General features: G+C 30.4%; 1 protein-coding gene across 1 annotated transcript; it reads right to left on the bottom strand.

Annotated features, from left to right (window-relative positions):
• Positions 1 to 1,317: 1,317 nt before the first annotated feature.
• Positions 1,318 to 5,880, bottom strand: LOC137818853 (uncharacterized). The gene is made up of 7 exons (XM_068622479.1): positions 5,325 to 5,880; positions 5,055 to 5,204; positions 3,487 to 3,585; positions 3,349 to 3,393; positions 2,700 to 3,048; positions 2,374 to 2,563; positions 1,318 to 2,125 (listed from the first exon to the last, which is right to left on the bottom strand). The coding sequence occupies exons 1-7, from the start codon at positions 5,818 to 5,820 to the stop codon at positions 1,487 to 1,489; spliced, it is 1,968 nt and encodes a 655-aa protein (XP_068478580.1). The 5' UTR covers positions 5,821 to 5,880; the 3' UTR covers positions 1,318 to 1,486.
• Positions 5,881 to 14,522: the final 8,642 nt, after the last annotated feature.

The raw sequence follows: 14,522 nt of genomic DNA, 5'->3' as shown, positions 1-14,522 counted from the left end.
CATGAAGAAAGTGCTTTAACACATCATAATAGTTGTTGTTATTCAATAAGAAAAACACCTCAAAACAAGTTCAAGCTCATTGACACAAGACAATATCACTATTTTGAGACTCATGCATAAAAGAATACGATTGTATCATAATCAATATAATTTTAGTGTTAATCTTAATACTTATAATATGGTATACAATACATTTTCTTAAGAATTGGTTGGATGAACTCATGGAATTATTCATGATAGCAAAAAAGAAATGTAAAGAGAAAGAGAAAGAGAGGGAAACAAGATTTGAACAAACAAAGAACTCATATATTTTCCATAATGCAAAAGTCATGCAAGCAAGGAATATATACAACAAAAGAAAAAAAAAACTAACTAATAGAAAAGAAAACTAAGTAACGAGATGGTCTAGTGTAAACAAACAAACTAGATTAAGGAACTAGAGAAAATAAATTATGGATTTTTTTTTTGAAAGTTAATCAATTATGTTGGTTAATAATTGATTATGTGTGTTGGTTTTCGCTACATGCTTGATTTGCATGAGTTTTTGCATTATTTGTTGTTGTGTTGCAAGTGGCGACTTCAACGTGGATACAAGTGTTGACTTTTGTGATTGTGCAAGATGACAGTATAAGATAGTGATTCCTTTTCTCCATGATCGTACAAGGTGGTGGTGCAAAGTGTTGACTTTTCTTCTTTTTCTTCTTCATATAAATGTATTTAATGCTTTATATTTTAAATTAAAATTAGTGTTAAAAAGTATAGTAAGGATATAGTTGATTTTGGATAAAAATTTTAAGCAATAATAATTAAAATAAATTTTATAAATAATAATAATAAAATTTTAAAACAATAATAATTAAAATAAATTTATAAGATAATAATAAAATATAAAAATAATAATCAAATCATTAATAATCATTATAATAATAAAAATAATGAGATTATAAAATAATAATAATAATAATAATAAACTAATAATAATAAAATTAAAAATAATAATATTAAATTTATGATAATATTAATTTAATTTTACAATTATTTCTATTCCTATTTTACTTAATTTTATCAAAATCCACTTTCAACAATTTTGTATGCTTGCACGATATTACTATTTTTTTTCAAGTTCATAAACCGTAGTAGAAATAATATTTTAATCAAACAAAAGTTTCATGTACATCATATTTTATTTAGAATTAATTTTAACCACAAGAGAAAATTTATAATCTTACAATTTTAACAATTAAAAAATAAATTTATAATTCACATCACAAACTTTCATAAATTTTTTCTTTATTTTCTTTCACTTTCAACTCTCTCCTATTATCCAAACAACTTTATTTTTTACTCTCTTTTCCCTCAAATTCATCATTTCACTAAATCCATATTCAAATCCAAAGAATGCATTAAAGATCATACATGACCAACTATTTTTAGTCCAAAATGTATAATCAAAGTCCACACAAAAGTTAAAATGGTGCATTCAATACTAATAACATCCAATATGACTCATGCAGTGTTGAATCAATCTTGTTGGAAAGAGCTTCTTAAGTTGCTTCCATAGATTCTTGGTGATACTTCGAGCCATGACATAAACAGGAAATTGAATGATTGCAAATATAGTGGCAGGAAAGAAAGTTGCACTGTATATCAATGTCCATTTCTTCCATTCCAATCGAATAGTGAGCAACATGGTTGCACTGAAAGCAAACATTGTTGTCAACAATGAAAAGAACAACAAAACAAATCCCAAATTCAGTTTTCGAGGGAGAGACTTGTGAAAATCCCATAAGTCACATGGGGAAGTGAGGATGGAAAGGAAGATGACGACTGAAGCAAGTGAGGTAGCAAGAGCCACAACATCCATGATGGTAAAAAATAGAAACACACTTGAATGAATGAATACAGGAGTACCATTTTCAGTTCCCCCTGGAATGGTGTATGCAGCAGCAAATACAACTGTAGCAACCAAAATAGCAACAGTGGAGCATGATTGAGCTGTTTCCTTTAACCATTTTTTTGCCTCCTTAAGCATTCCATCATGCTCAATTTCTAACATATCTTCTGGTGTGTGTCCATCTATGTCACAGTGCATGTTATAATGTTTAGGTGTGAATCTTCTCACCCTCTGAACGCACAGAGAATAGTTATTTTTTAAGTCAATTGCATGTATATATAATTTAGTTATCAATTATTTAGATTTAAAGTTGGTAGCAAAATCTTTTTTTTATAACTCATTAGATATAAATTTAGAAAATATTTATTAATAATAAAAACCTAACCCATTATGATTGAGTTTAAGTGAATAAATTTTATGTAGAAAATAGTGTTGAAATGCGTATATAGTAAGTTGTAAAGGTTTAATTAAGTACTTACATCATACCAACGCAACTCATCTTGTAGATGGAATGCCACTCCAGCTAAGTGCTCTGCTTTGTAGTAATGCATTCTTGCAACTTCATGCAACACAGTTCTTCTTTTATCTGTGATTTGAGCAACCAATGATTCAATTGTACCTGTTCTTTCTATTAGTTTAAGAATTTTTCTCTGTCGATACTTAACAACCCTGTGCATAAATTGACACACTAATCAAAATTAGTATGATGCTATTAAAAGAAATTTTTTTTTTTATTTAATAATTTTTTTATAGTGGTATATATGTAAGTTTTCTACTAATAGAGAGAACTTTGATCTACTCTTACATGGTCAATATGTTGTGTTGTTTCTCAGTAACATGATATATAGCTGCAGGATGCACTTGAAGAAATTTATTAACAATTTCTACAATTCCATTTTTAGTTGCTAAGAAGAGTGCAGTGCGTTCTGGACGTTCTTCAGTTTTCTTACGCCTCTCTTCCCTTTTTCGTACACTTACTCTTTTCCTTTTTACGACATTTATAGGATCATGTGGCATTGTAATCAATATTGTCCTATTATACTTATTTTTTGATGCTTGCCATGATAAGTCATTTGTTACTAAAGTGCTCGCTAGATGTTCAGCCAACTTATGTTTTTTCTTTTCCTTCCACGTTTGGTCAATTCCTTCAAACTCTGAAATCAAGATCAAACATAACCATTATCATAAAGAAATAATTGGTGGAATATAAATAATATTATGTCACGTCAATTAAATATAACAATATTTTATATTATATAAATTATATAAGTGGAGTAAATTTCACCTTAATTATGTTAATAATTTTTTATAAATTTTTAACTTGTATTAAAATTTAAGAAGATTTTTTAACTAGAATTAGTATTGTTGTTTAAAGTAAATACTTTGTGGGAAAAAATAATGTAGTAATGATTAATTTTAGATAATTGAATACAGAAAAAGCTTGTAAGAAATACCTTTGGCCAAGTGTTTCCAGAACCTGTAGTTGATCTCTGAAATGGCTGAAATTTGTAAATTTCTTCTAATGTTATATATTTATAAACACATGTCACTCACAATATTTTAGAAAAATGAAATTAAATTTACATGAACACCTGATTTAAAGAGTGTAGGCTCATCCTCTTTACCATTTTCTTCATCCTTCTTTTTAAACAACTGGGAGTGTTCATCATTATCATATTCATCAGGAAGCACTGAAACCCCAATCATAACCAACTAACATTAACTATAGGTATCAATGATGAAAGAGTTATGATAAATATTGCAACAATTCTAAGAAAAAGAGCAAAATTTATTTATTAGGTATAGTAATAAATTACAAATATGTGTATTAAATTGTTATTAGTGTGTGACACCTACATTGTAGGATAAAAAGAGTCTAACGAAGGACCATCGTAGCAATCAATGTTCCAATAAATGTGATCACCTCCTATAGGACTTAAAGAAGAAAAAATATTCTTGTTGGTTACTTTCTTTATATATTTATACAAATTTTATTGTTAAAAAATGACTTTATTGAAAATAGGATGGGTGTCTCTTTGTTTTTTTTTTTCCTTAAGGAAGTGCTTTAACACACCGTAATAGTTATTGTTATTTAATAAAAAAACACCTCATAACAAATTCAAGCTCATTCACACAAGACAATATCACTATTTTGAGACTCATAAACAAAATAATACAATTGTATCATAATCAATATAGTTAATATAGTTTTAGTGTCAATCTTAATACTTATAATATGGTATACGGTATATTTTTTTAAGAATGGATTGGATGAAACTCGTGAAATTATTCATGATAGCAACAAATAAATGTAACGAGAAAGAGAAAGGTGAGCAAATAAAAAACTCATATTTTCCATAATGCAAAAGTCATGCAAGCAAGGAATATATGCAACAAAAGCAAAAAACAAAACTAACTAATAAAAAAGAAAACTAAGTAACAAAAAAGATAATTTAGACATGCTAGATGGTCTAGTGTAAACAAACAAACTAGATCTATTGTTAGTCAGTCTACATAAACAAGCTAGACGTTCTAACGGAAGACTGTCTATAGTGATTTTATCAGCCCCTCAAGTTTGGAATATATGTTTATCCTTGCTAGATTGGAAAACAAACTTTTGAATATAGGAGGGCAAAGGGGTTTAGCAAAAATGTCTCCTGCTTAAATGGAAGACACAATTGGAATAAGCTTAAGTTTGGATGTAGATAGAAACAACTATGGACTGAGTTTTGCACTCAAGATAAAAGAAAGTTCAAGAGTGAACCAAGAAAGCAAGAGAATGCATAACAAAGCTCTTCAAATACATTCGCTCAAGGACCGATTAGACAACTTAAAGAAAAAAAGGAGAGAGTGAGGGAGAGAGAGAGAGAAAAAAGAGGTGAACTAACAAAGGAGTTATATATTTTCTACAATACCAAAGTCAGACAAGCAATAAATATACACATACAAAAAATAAAAGAAAACTAACTAACAGAAAAGATGGTCTAGACAGTTTGTTAACAGACTTGACACTAGACGATCTAGTATTAAACAAGACTGTTAAAATGGTTTGTCATGCTCTCTAGTGTAGATAAACAAACTATACAATATGTTAATTATTAGAGAATCTTGGCATCAATTATTATAAAGGTTAAAAAAAAAAGAGAGATGGGGAGAGTACAGTGATAAATGGTGTTCTTCAAGGGTCCCATGTGAATACAGCTTCGGAAAACCTGTGGCATTTTGGAAAGTAGTTGAAGACATGTTAAGTCCTTCCCATCCTTTTCCAGAGAAAGGTTTTCATCCATTCTTTCCAGCCAAATTGCAACATCTGCACCAAAAAAGTTACTCATATTCCACAATCAAACACTTTGAATCAACTATAAAAAAGTATCTGAAATTTACTCCTGACACTCGCAGACACGTAAGCAGAGAGAAATGAAAGACATACGAAAATGTTGGCCAATGACACTCGCATGAAGAGCATTATATTTGTCATCAGATAGACGAAAATGTTCTCCAAGATTCTGAACACGGTTAGCCATATACTTGAGAATCTTCAGCTTTCCATGCATGGCAGCGACGAACAAAGGGCTTTCTCCTTCGTTGTTTCTGAGCTCCAGCAATGGATTCTTTTGTGGTGTCAGCAACTGCTCTTCAAATCTGAACACCACATCAGCCATTTCCTGCGCATGTTTGGAAAACACAATCTCGTGCAAGACAGTGTTTCCCTCAACATTCTTCTTGCACAAAGCGTTCCACCTTTCTTCTGCAGGCACCATTTCTATGAACTCTGAGAGGAGTTGAGTGTGGGAGCGAGTTGCAACATGGATCGCAGTGTTCCCAAACAGATCAAACTGCTTGAGGATGTTCTCTGGCTTTTCCATCATTATTTTCTTGAACTCTTCCCATTGTTTTTTCATGGCTGCTTTTTGAGCTTCTTTCATTTCCTCACAAAACAGTTTCGTTTCTTCCACTCTCTCCAGCTCTCCTCCCTCCTTCTGCTGCATTTCATCCATTCTTTATCACTCACAATATGTAAGTTCTCACTATATATAGACACATACATGTATAATGTGACAAATAAGACTTTTACATACTAAAAATCAGAAGATACCTAACTAAAAGAATTAGTTCTTTAATGTAATAATATATTTTTAAATACTGATATGATACAATTATAGTCTGTCTTATTTTTACATAATTTTTTTATTAAAATAATTAATTCCCTAATGTAATGTATTTTTCAAATATAAATATTATACAATTAAAGTGTGCCTTCTTATAGATAAAAAAATATATAGATTAATCATTATACAAAATAAAGAATTTAAACAATAGAAAGCGATTGACTCAATATCAAAATTGCGGGTTTTTATCATGATGGAGTTATTTTTTTTGCTTTTTACCAAAATGGGGTGTGTTTAAAAAAAATTACAAATTTAGGCAAGTCGTGCCAATTCGGCACGACTTCATATGCACAAATCGTCTGAAGTCGTGACAACTTGGCACGACTTCTGCCATGTCATAATTTTTTTTATTGTTTATATATTGGGTAGTAAATTATGTAATGTTAAAAATTAATTTGATACATAATTTTCTAAGAGTGTTAGTTTTAAGGAACAAAAAATTGGATAATTGTGTATGGATCTTGTTTGACGATAATGTAATAACTTGATTATTTGATTAATTAAAAAATGAAGAAAATTTCTATTGAAGAAAATTATGACAAGGCAGAAGTCGTGTCAAGTTGGCACGACTTCAGTATGACATGACATATTCGTGTCTAATTGGGACGATTTATGCATATGAAGTCCTGTCGAATTGGCACGACTTGTCTAAATTTGTAATTTTTTTTTAAACGGATCCCATTTTAGTAAAAAACAAAAAAAAATAATCCCATCATGGTCAAAAACCCCAAAATTGCGGTGTGTTCTTTCAGTATTTTTAAAATTAATTATAATTGTTACTAAATTAACTTAAAGCAAAAACCTTATTAAAGGTGCATTAAGTGAGAGTTGAGAAGAATTTTGAGCATCTTATTATGCTTTCTTTTTCTTTATCATGTTTACTTATTCTTTATGGAGATTTCCCTTTATCCTTTTCTTTTATTGTGTGGTAGGTATAAGATTGGAATTTTGAATTTTTCAATTAGTTCACGAAATAATGAGAATTTCTTAAAATAATTTACCATTAACAACTTTTTATAATTATTAATTTTGTTTATTACTATTTACTTTGTTAAATTTTATTCCTTTTCTGTCAAAATTTCAATTCGATCTCTCATTTTTAAAAACACTTCGATATATGATTCTTTTAATAGTGGAGGGACACTTATTAGTAACAGTGACAGTGAAAAGTTGTTTTTATTTTTTAAAATTATTTTTTTAATTTAGAAGTTCTAAACTTTTATATAATTGATAAATATAAAATATAAAAATGCGGAAGTTAAAGTCTAGTTCCTTTGATTTTCACGTGAGTAGTTGAATGTAACAACTAAAAAATAACTATCCACGTAATATAAACTTAATAGAAGGTTAAAAACTTATAATATATTTTAAAATAAAATTTAAATATAAACAAGTTCACATATACATATAAATATTTATTAAAAAAAATACAATAAATTCTGTATAATTCTCTATATATTCTTTCTATATCTATTCTTATATTTATTCGTTTAAGTAATACAATCATCCTAATTTATAATGCAAACAACACATTACTCTAAAAACAACTTTTAGCAATAATGGAAGATAATTTTTTAACTATAATTAATGAAGGTGTCGTTAAAAATTAGTGACGATTATATAACCGTTGTTATAAAAATAATCATGACATTTAAATTAAAACTGTTATTAATACAGGTAAAAAGTAAAAATAAGTTATGATGACGTCACTTTTAACAACAAAAACTTAAAAAAAAATGAAAGTATAGAAAAAAAAAATAGGTGTGTGTTGGAGGGAGACATACATTAAATATATTTGCACTAATTTTAAATATTGTACTAATTTTGAGTATATAATGGACAGTTTTTTTACATATCATACATTTTAATCATAATTTTGATAATCTTTCTCGGAGTTATGCGGATACATAACTTGTTTTTTTTAATAGAGTTAGAGCATCTTTAAAATATCATATATTAATTCATTTTTTTACTTATATAAAAAATAGATATGTTATATAGCACATCATAGCCTTTCACTTAAAAAAAGACTACAATATAATTTGTTTGGAATTAAAAAAAAACTATAATATAATTTGTTAGGAATTTTTTGGAGTACTTGTTTGTTATAAATATATTAAATCATGTTCGATTAATGTAATTTTATCATAATCACATAATTTTAAAAAGATTTGAGATTAGCATGTTCTACAATAATGGAATACAGTATATAAAGAAAATCTTGAGTGATATTTACAGCAATTTGATAACATGTTAGTATGTGATGGATATTAAAGTTTAAAATAAATTTTAGTTATGTATATTAAATAAAATGTTCTAATTTTATATTTTTGAGAGTTAAAAAACAAAGAAAAATAATTTACAAAACCAAAAAACTAGTATTTTAAATTTATGAGTGATGAATAAAAAATAATGTATGGGATTGAATTCAAAACTTTTTATTTTTCTTATGATTATGTTATTAGTACAAAATATTCACTTGACTAAATTTGTCATTTTATAAGGACTAATGACATATTTAATTTATATTGAAATTAAAATATAGTCTAAATCGAGTTAATTTTTTTTATACTAGTTGATGAATATATATATATATATATATATATATATATATATATATATATACACATATATAATGTATATGTAATTGACAGTATTTTTATCAGAAAAAATATTTATTGTAAGTACGGATAGAAAATCATTTTTGAAAATATTTGAAGTTTTCAAAAAATTTCATATAATAACTAATTTTTTTTTTAAATTAATTTTGATTTAATGATTTTATTGTAGTGTTATTTTTTTTATATAAAATCCAAGAGATTTTCTTTTCCTCTAAAATCCAGAGTAAATAAATGACGATTAAACTTTAACACTTTTTTAAAGTCATAAGGAATAAAAGCTATATTCTATATAAAAAAAACGTGTATTGTCATCTGTTTTTTTTGTATATTGGAAGATGAGAACATTGCATATACTTCCCTCCATTACCACGCATCCATTCATTATTTATCTATTTTTATTATATCATTGTTTTTCAACATATAAAAAGAAAACCAGAATTGGTATTATTTTCCTTAAACTAAAAAATACCCACTTAAAAAAAAATAGTATAAAACGGCTTTCAATTATAATAGACTATACCCATCTTGCAAAACTCACGGGTTATATAAATTGATTGCAAAGTATAATTCAAAATAATTGTAACTGTAACAGTTGGATCGCACAAATAAGATTTAAGAGATGATTAAGAAACTTAAGTTGTACCGAGAACTAGGTAATACGCTCTTAACTACAATTAATGTGTTGATCTCTAATTTTGGTCTAACACCAACATGATCCATCACAATCATATAAATAAACACAACTTTCAAGAAAATGTACGTTATGATTACGCATTTATTACACCGAGTATCGAACAATTACTTGAGCGTTGGAGTACCTTTTGTAGGTATCCTCCCGATTGAGAGCGAACGAAGGAAACGAAGCCCAACCAAAAGTAGTGAATGAGAGCAAAGGAAGGAAATTGAGTGCGACTAAATCTGAGGAGTTAAAAGAGAGCAAAGGAAGGTAATACTGAGCGAAACGAAGAAATCAATTATTTAGTTGGTAGGAGTTCTTTAAGTCCCTTTTGTACAAAAACAATTGGAGCCACCAGAGGGGCGAGAGAAACCGTAGAAAGAAGAGTGAAGCAGATGGTATCCACTACGAATATGGCGAATAAGAAGAGGTCCGAGACCGAGAAGATGATCTTGCTTACGTCCCTTCAAAAGGAGATGGCAGAGATGAAACACAAGAACGAGGAGAAGATCCAAGCTCTTCGAAAGGAGATTGAGTACATGAAGCGACAACATACCTAGGGTAATTTGTTGCCAAAGCAACAACAATAGCGTGATGTGTCCCAAGACAGTCAGCACTGTGAGAAGCCCTCAGTCCAACCCATCGACCCATTTACTACAACGCGTCCTCAAGAAATGGTGGAAGAGTCACGACTCAACTAGTCGTTCCACAACCGAAACCCTGGAGATTGTTAGAAAACATTCCTTCATAAACTATGATGGAGATCAAGCTCAAGTGGACATGGAGGCCAATCATCAAGAGCAAGAAGAGGTTGAGGCTCAAATGGAGGACGCCCATGGAGGTCAAAGCCCACCTCAAAGGCTTACAAGAAGCATGTTCAAAGCTTTAGGAGCTAGGGGACGTTTATTTTTTCTTTTTGTAATTTCTTTGGTTGAAGGTGCTTAGAGGGAAACATTAGAAACCTCTATTGTTAAAGCATCTTTTAGTCTTTAGTTAGGAGTCTTAGGAAGGGGGTGCGTTAGTAGATAGGTGTATGAGTAAATAAGGAGGTGCCAAAGTGAGAGAAGAGATCACACCTTCCTCATGACTTGGTTTAGGCGCCACTTTCATTTGAATTTGGGGGGAGTTTTTGAATTTATTTAGCTTGCATTTCAGCACCTCTAGGCTATAAATTAAGGTGCTGCCCTTGTACATTTTGATTTAGAGCATTGGAGAGCTTTGTGTCTTCTTCACTAGTCTTATCTTGATGGTTCCATGGTTACCTCAAGTGGCGGCTTGCACACTTATCTTGGAGTCTCCATCCTCCTAGTGGCGTGATCATCCAACCATTCTTCCATCTTCATGAGCTTTCTCTTCTCCTTCCTTCCTTCTCTTTCGATATTCATGTCTTAGCTTGAGTTCTTGTCTTTTGGTTCAGCTATTTCACTTTTCAGCAAGTTGTTCTTCTTTGTTTTGTGTTTTGGTTCGGTGCTTTTACATTTCCAGCACTTCTTTTCAGTATTCTTTCCTTTTATTTCATTTTGATCGGTTCATTTCAGTTCTATGTCAATTCTATTCGGTGCAATTGCTTTTCCTCTCATTTTAATCGGTTCAATTTGACAATAATTGGAACTTCCATATGAGTTTGTGTTTTGGCACTAGTTTTGGTGAGTTCTTGTTCATAGAACCTTGATCCAATTCTATGATAAAGTGCCTATCTCATAACCAACTCAAGATGATTCCTAAGAATGTTAAGAATCATTCTAATTGTGCTAGTGGAATCACATCATGTGGTATCAAGATTTTAGGTGTGTTCTTGTTTAATTGTTGAGTTGTGTAGCACTTTATTTCAAGAGCTCTTTTAATTTCTTGCAATTTTAGGTTCTGTTTTTAGGCTTATTTGAGTTTGCTTGCTGTTTTAATTCTTTTGCCTATCATATGTTTGAGTATTTTTCTTTTTGAATCCATACAAGTTTTGTCTTAGTCTTGTTTTTCCATAATTGTCATCACTTCTCCCCACGTGGAAGGGGTTGAACATCGACCGATATGACAGGGTGACTGATTTGGACGAGCACATTGGCATCTACACTACTCAGATGAGCTTATGCGCTGCAGATAACTCGGTGTTATGCCGAGTCTTCCCCGCGTCTTTAAAGGGAGAGGCCCTTAGTTGGTTCACCAGACTCCTACCTAATTTGATTTCGAAACTTTGATGTCTAAGTTTATAACGTAGTTTGCCACAAGTCGACCGCATGACCTAACATCCATTATGCTCATGAACATACGGTAGAAGAAGGGAGAGTCTGTGTGAGTGTTCATATAAAGATTTAGCAAGGTCACGCTAAACATCCGAAATCTAAGCCCAGAAGTCACCATGAATCACATGGTGACAACCCTCTAACCGGGCCCTTTCGTCTATACTTATGCAAGAAGTCGACCTCCAATGTGGACGAGCTCCAATAGCAAGCAACAAAATTCATGCAACTGGACAAGCTCCACCAAGCCCAAGCAGATACTATAGGCAAGAATTGGAAAGAAAAAGAAAAGGTTGGCCAACCCCGGTTTGGCAGAAATGATGGGTACAGGGAGAACTACGACCCTCAGTTCACCAGATATACCCCTTTCAATGTTGATAGGAGGAAGATCATGGATAAGATTCCAAATGTCGATCTCCTACCAACTCCCTGGAAGGTGCTGAGTCCCAAGGATGTTGATGTGTCATGTAAGTGTTAGTATCATCGCAATATCGGGCACACAATTGGGTATCGAGGAGCTTATCCAAGCGGTCACCTACATAAATACGTGCAAAGTGACAATCAAAGCATGAAACGGTCCCCTCCACAAAGGGAAGAACATTCAAGGATAGAGGAGGGGCGTCGGGATAAGTGCTGACCAAAGCGTCAGTCTCGACATGATGAGCCCTAAGGGAGGGATGAACCAGCGCGTTAACAACATGAAGGTGATTAAAATAATTGTCGATATTTTTACCATAGGCGGTAGTTCCATCTCAACTCGGAAGAAACACCTCCGATTTGTGCAGACGGTGAAGTTGACCTCATTCGCTTTTCGGTCGATGATGTCTCCCATCACCTTTATAAACGATGACTTCAAGGTGATTGACTTCTCGATAATGAAGACCTTGGTCAACCAAGGGAGTTTGGTCGATATCCTGTACTGGAAAGACCTTAAAAATAATTAGAATTTCAAAGTCGGAAATACAACCGTACGAGGACCAGATCGTCGGTTTCTCCAAGGAGCGAGTAGACACCCAAGGTAACATCGTATACCAAGTTCAATGAGGGAAAGCTCATCCGGACAATCAAGATACAATATTTGGTAGGAGAGGTCAACACCTCGTACAAGATACTATTGGGGAGGCCCTAAACACAGTAATCACATCTTTACCCTTGTTTTACATGTTTTTTGTTGAAAATCCTTGCAAAAGTGTTTAATTCAATTAAGAAAAATTAAAAGAGAATTCTTTGGAATTGGGGTAGCAAGGATAGGAAGCTAGTGTGGATAAAATGGGAAAATATGTTCAAATCAAAAGAGAGTGGATGACTAGGAATTAGAGATCTAAAGGCTTTTAATATTGCTATAGGGAAATGGACATGGAGTTTATGTAGAGAAACAAAAAAAATCATGGAAGGAAGTATAGGAGTCTAAATATGAGAATTAGCAAAACATAAATAACAGGGACAGTAGTAGTAATAAGGAATCGTGGTGGTGGAAGGATATTAGAATAGCAACCAACGATGAGGAACATGGAAATTGGTTTGAAAGTAACAATGAATAATGGTAAGAGAAAAGAATATTATAATACTATTTGGCATGAGAGGAAACCGTTGGCTGAATTATTTCCTAGACACTATACTAACAACATTAATAAGTATGCAACAATGACAGAGTTAGGTAGCTAGAATAATTGAATATTAAGAAAAGGGGTCATGATAGATAACATGGTGTGTCCAATGTGTCGTATGACTAATGAAAGCATTAATCACCTATTTTTTACATATAAGGTTGCAAGGAGCTATGGAACCCTTATAATAAATGGATAGGCATTAGTAACATTTCATATTTTAACTCCTAATTTAAGAATTTAAACATTTTTACATATTTTTTTATTATAATTTGAATAAGAACTATTTATTCCCAAAACAGTATGGAAATTAATATATGAGATCCTCACTAAGTAGAAAATCACATATTCCATGTGAAAATACGAAATTAGTCTTGCTTTATCTAAGAATTATAGGGGGAGGAGTTGTGGAGTATTTTTTTAGTGATAATCGATTATGGAGCAAGGAATAATAAATTATGGAGTTTTTTTTTTCCTGAGGGTTAATAGATTATGTTGTTGAATAATTGATTATATGTGTTGATTTTTGCTCATGCTTGATTTGCATAATCTTTACATCGTTTGTTGTTGTGTTGCAAGTGGTGGATACAAGTGTTGACTTTTGTGATCATGCAAGATGGTGGTTGTTCTTCTTCATGTTCGTTCAAGGTGGTGGTGTGAGGTGGTGATTCTTCATCTTTTTCATCGTTGTTGTTGTTCTTCTTCATATAAATGTATTTAATACTTTATATTTTTAATTAAAATTGTTAAAATATATAGTAAGGATATAGTTGATTTATTTTGGGTAAAAATAATAAGATTAAAATTTTAAAATAATAATAATTAAAATAAATTTATAATATAATAATAAAATATAAAAATAATAATAATAATGAAATCATTAACAATAATTATAATAAATTATAAAATAATTAAAAAAACTAATAATAACAAAATTAAAAATAATAATAATAATAATTAAATTAAATTTATAATAATATTAATTTAATTTTACAATTATTTCTATTCCAATTTTATTTAATTTTATCAAAATTTACATTCAATAATTTTGTATGTATCCATAATATTAATATTTTTTTCAAGTTCATAGATCGTAGTGAAAATAATGTTTTAATCACAAGTTTCATGTACATCATATTTTATTTAAAATTAATTTTAATCACAATGGCAAAATTGTAATCTTAGAATTTTATCAATTAAAAAAAAATTATCATTCACATCTCAAACTTTCATACTTTTTTTTCTTTATTTTCCTTCACTTTCCACTCCCCCTTAATCCAAACAACTTTATTTTTCACTCTCTTTTCTCTCAAATTCATGA

The sequence above is a fragment of the Phaseolus vulgaris genome, chromosome 10, assembly GCF_000499845.2.
Source record: "Phaseolus vulgaris cultivar G19833 chromosome 10, P. vulgaris v2.0, whole genome shotgun sequence".
Taxonomy (NCBI): domain Eukaryota; kingdom Viridiplantae; phylum Streptophyta; class Magnoliopsida; order Fabales; family Fabaceae; genus Phaseolus; species Phaseolus vulgaris.
Note: the sequence above shows the minus strand (reverse complement) of the source record. Positions and strands in the feature narration are given on the sequence as shown.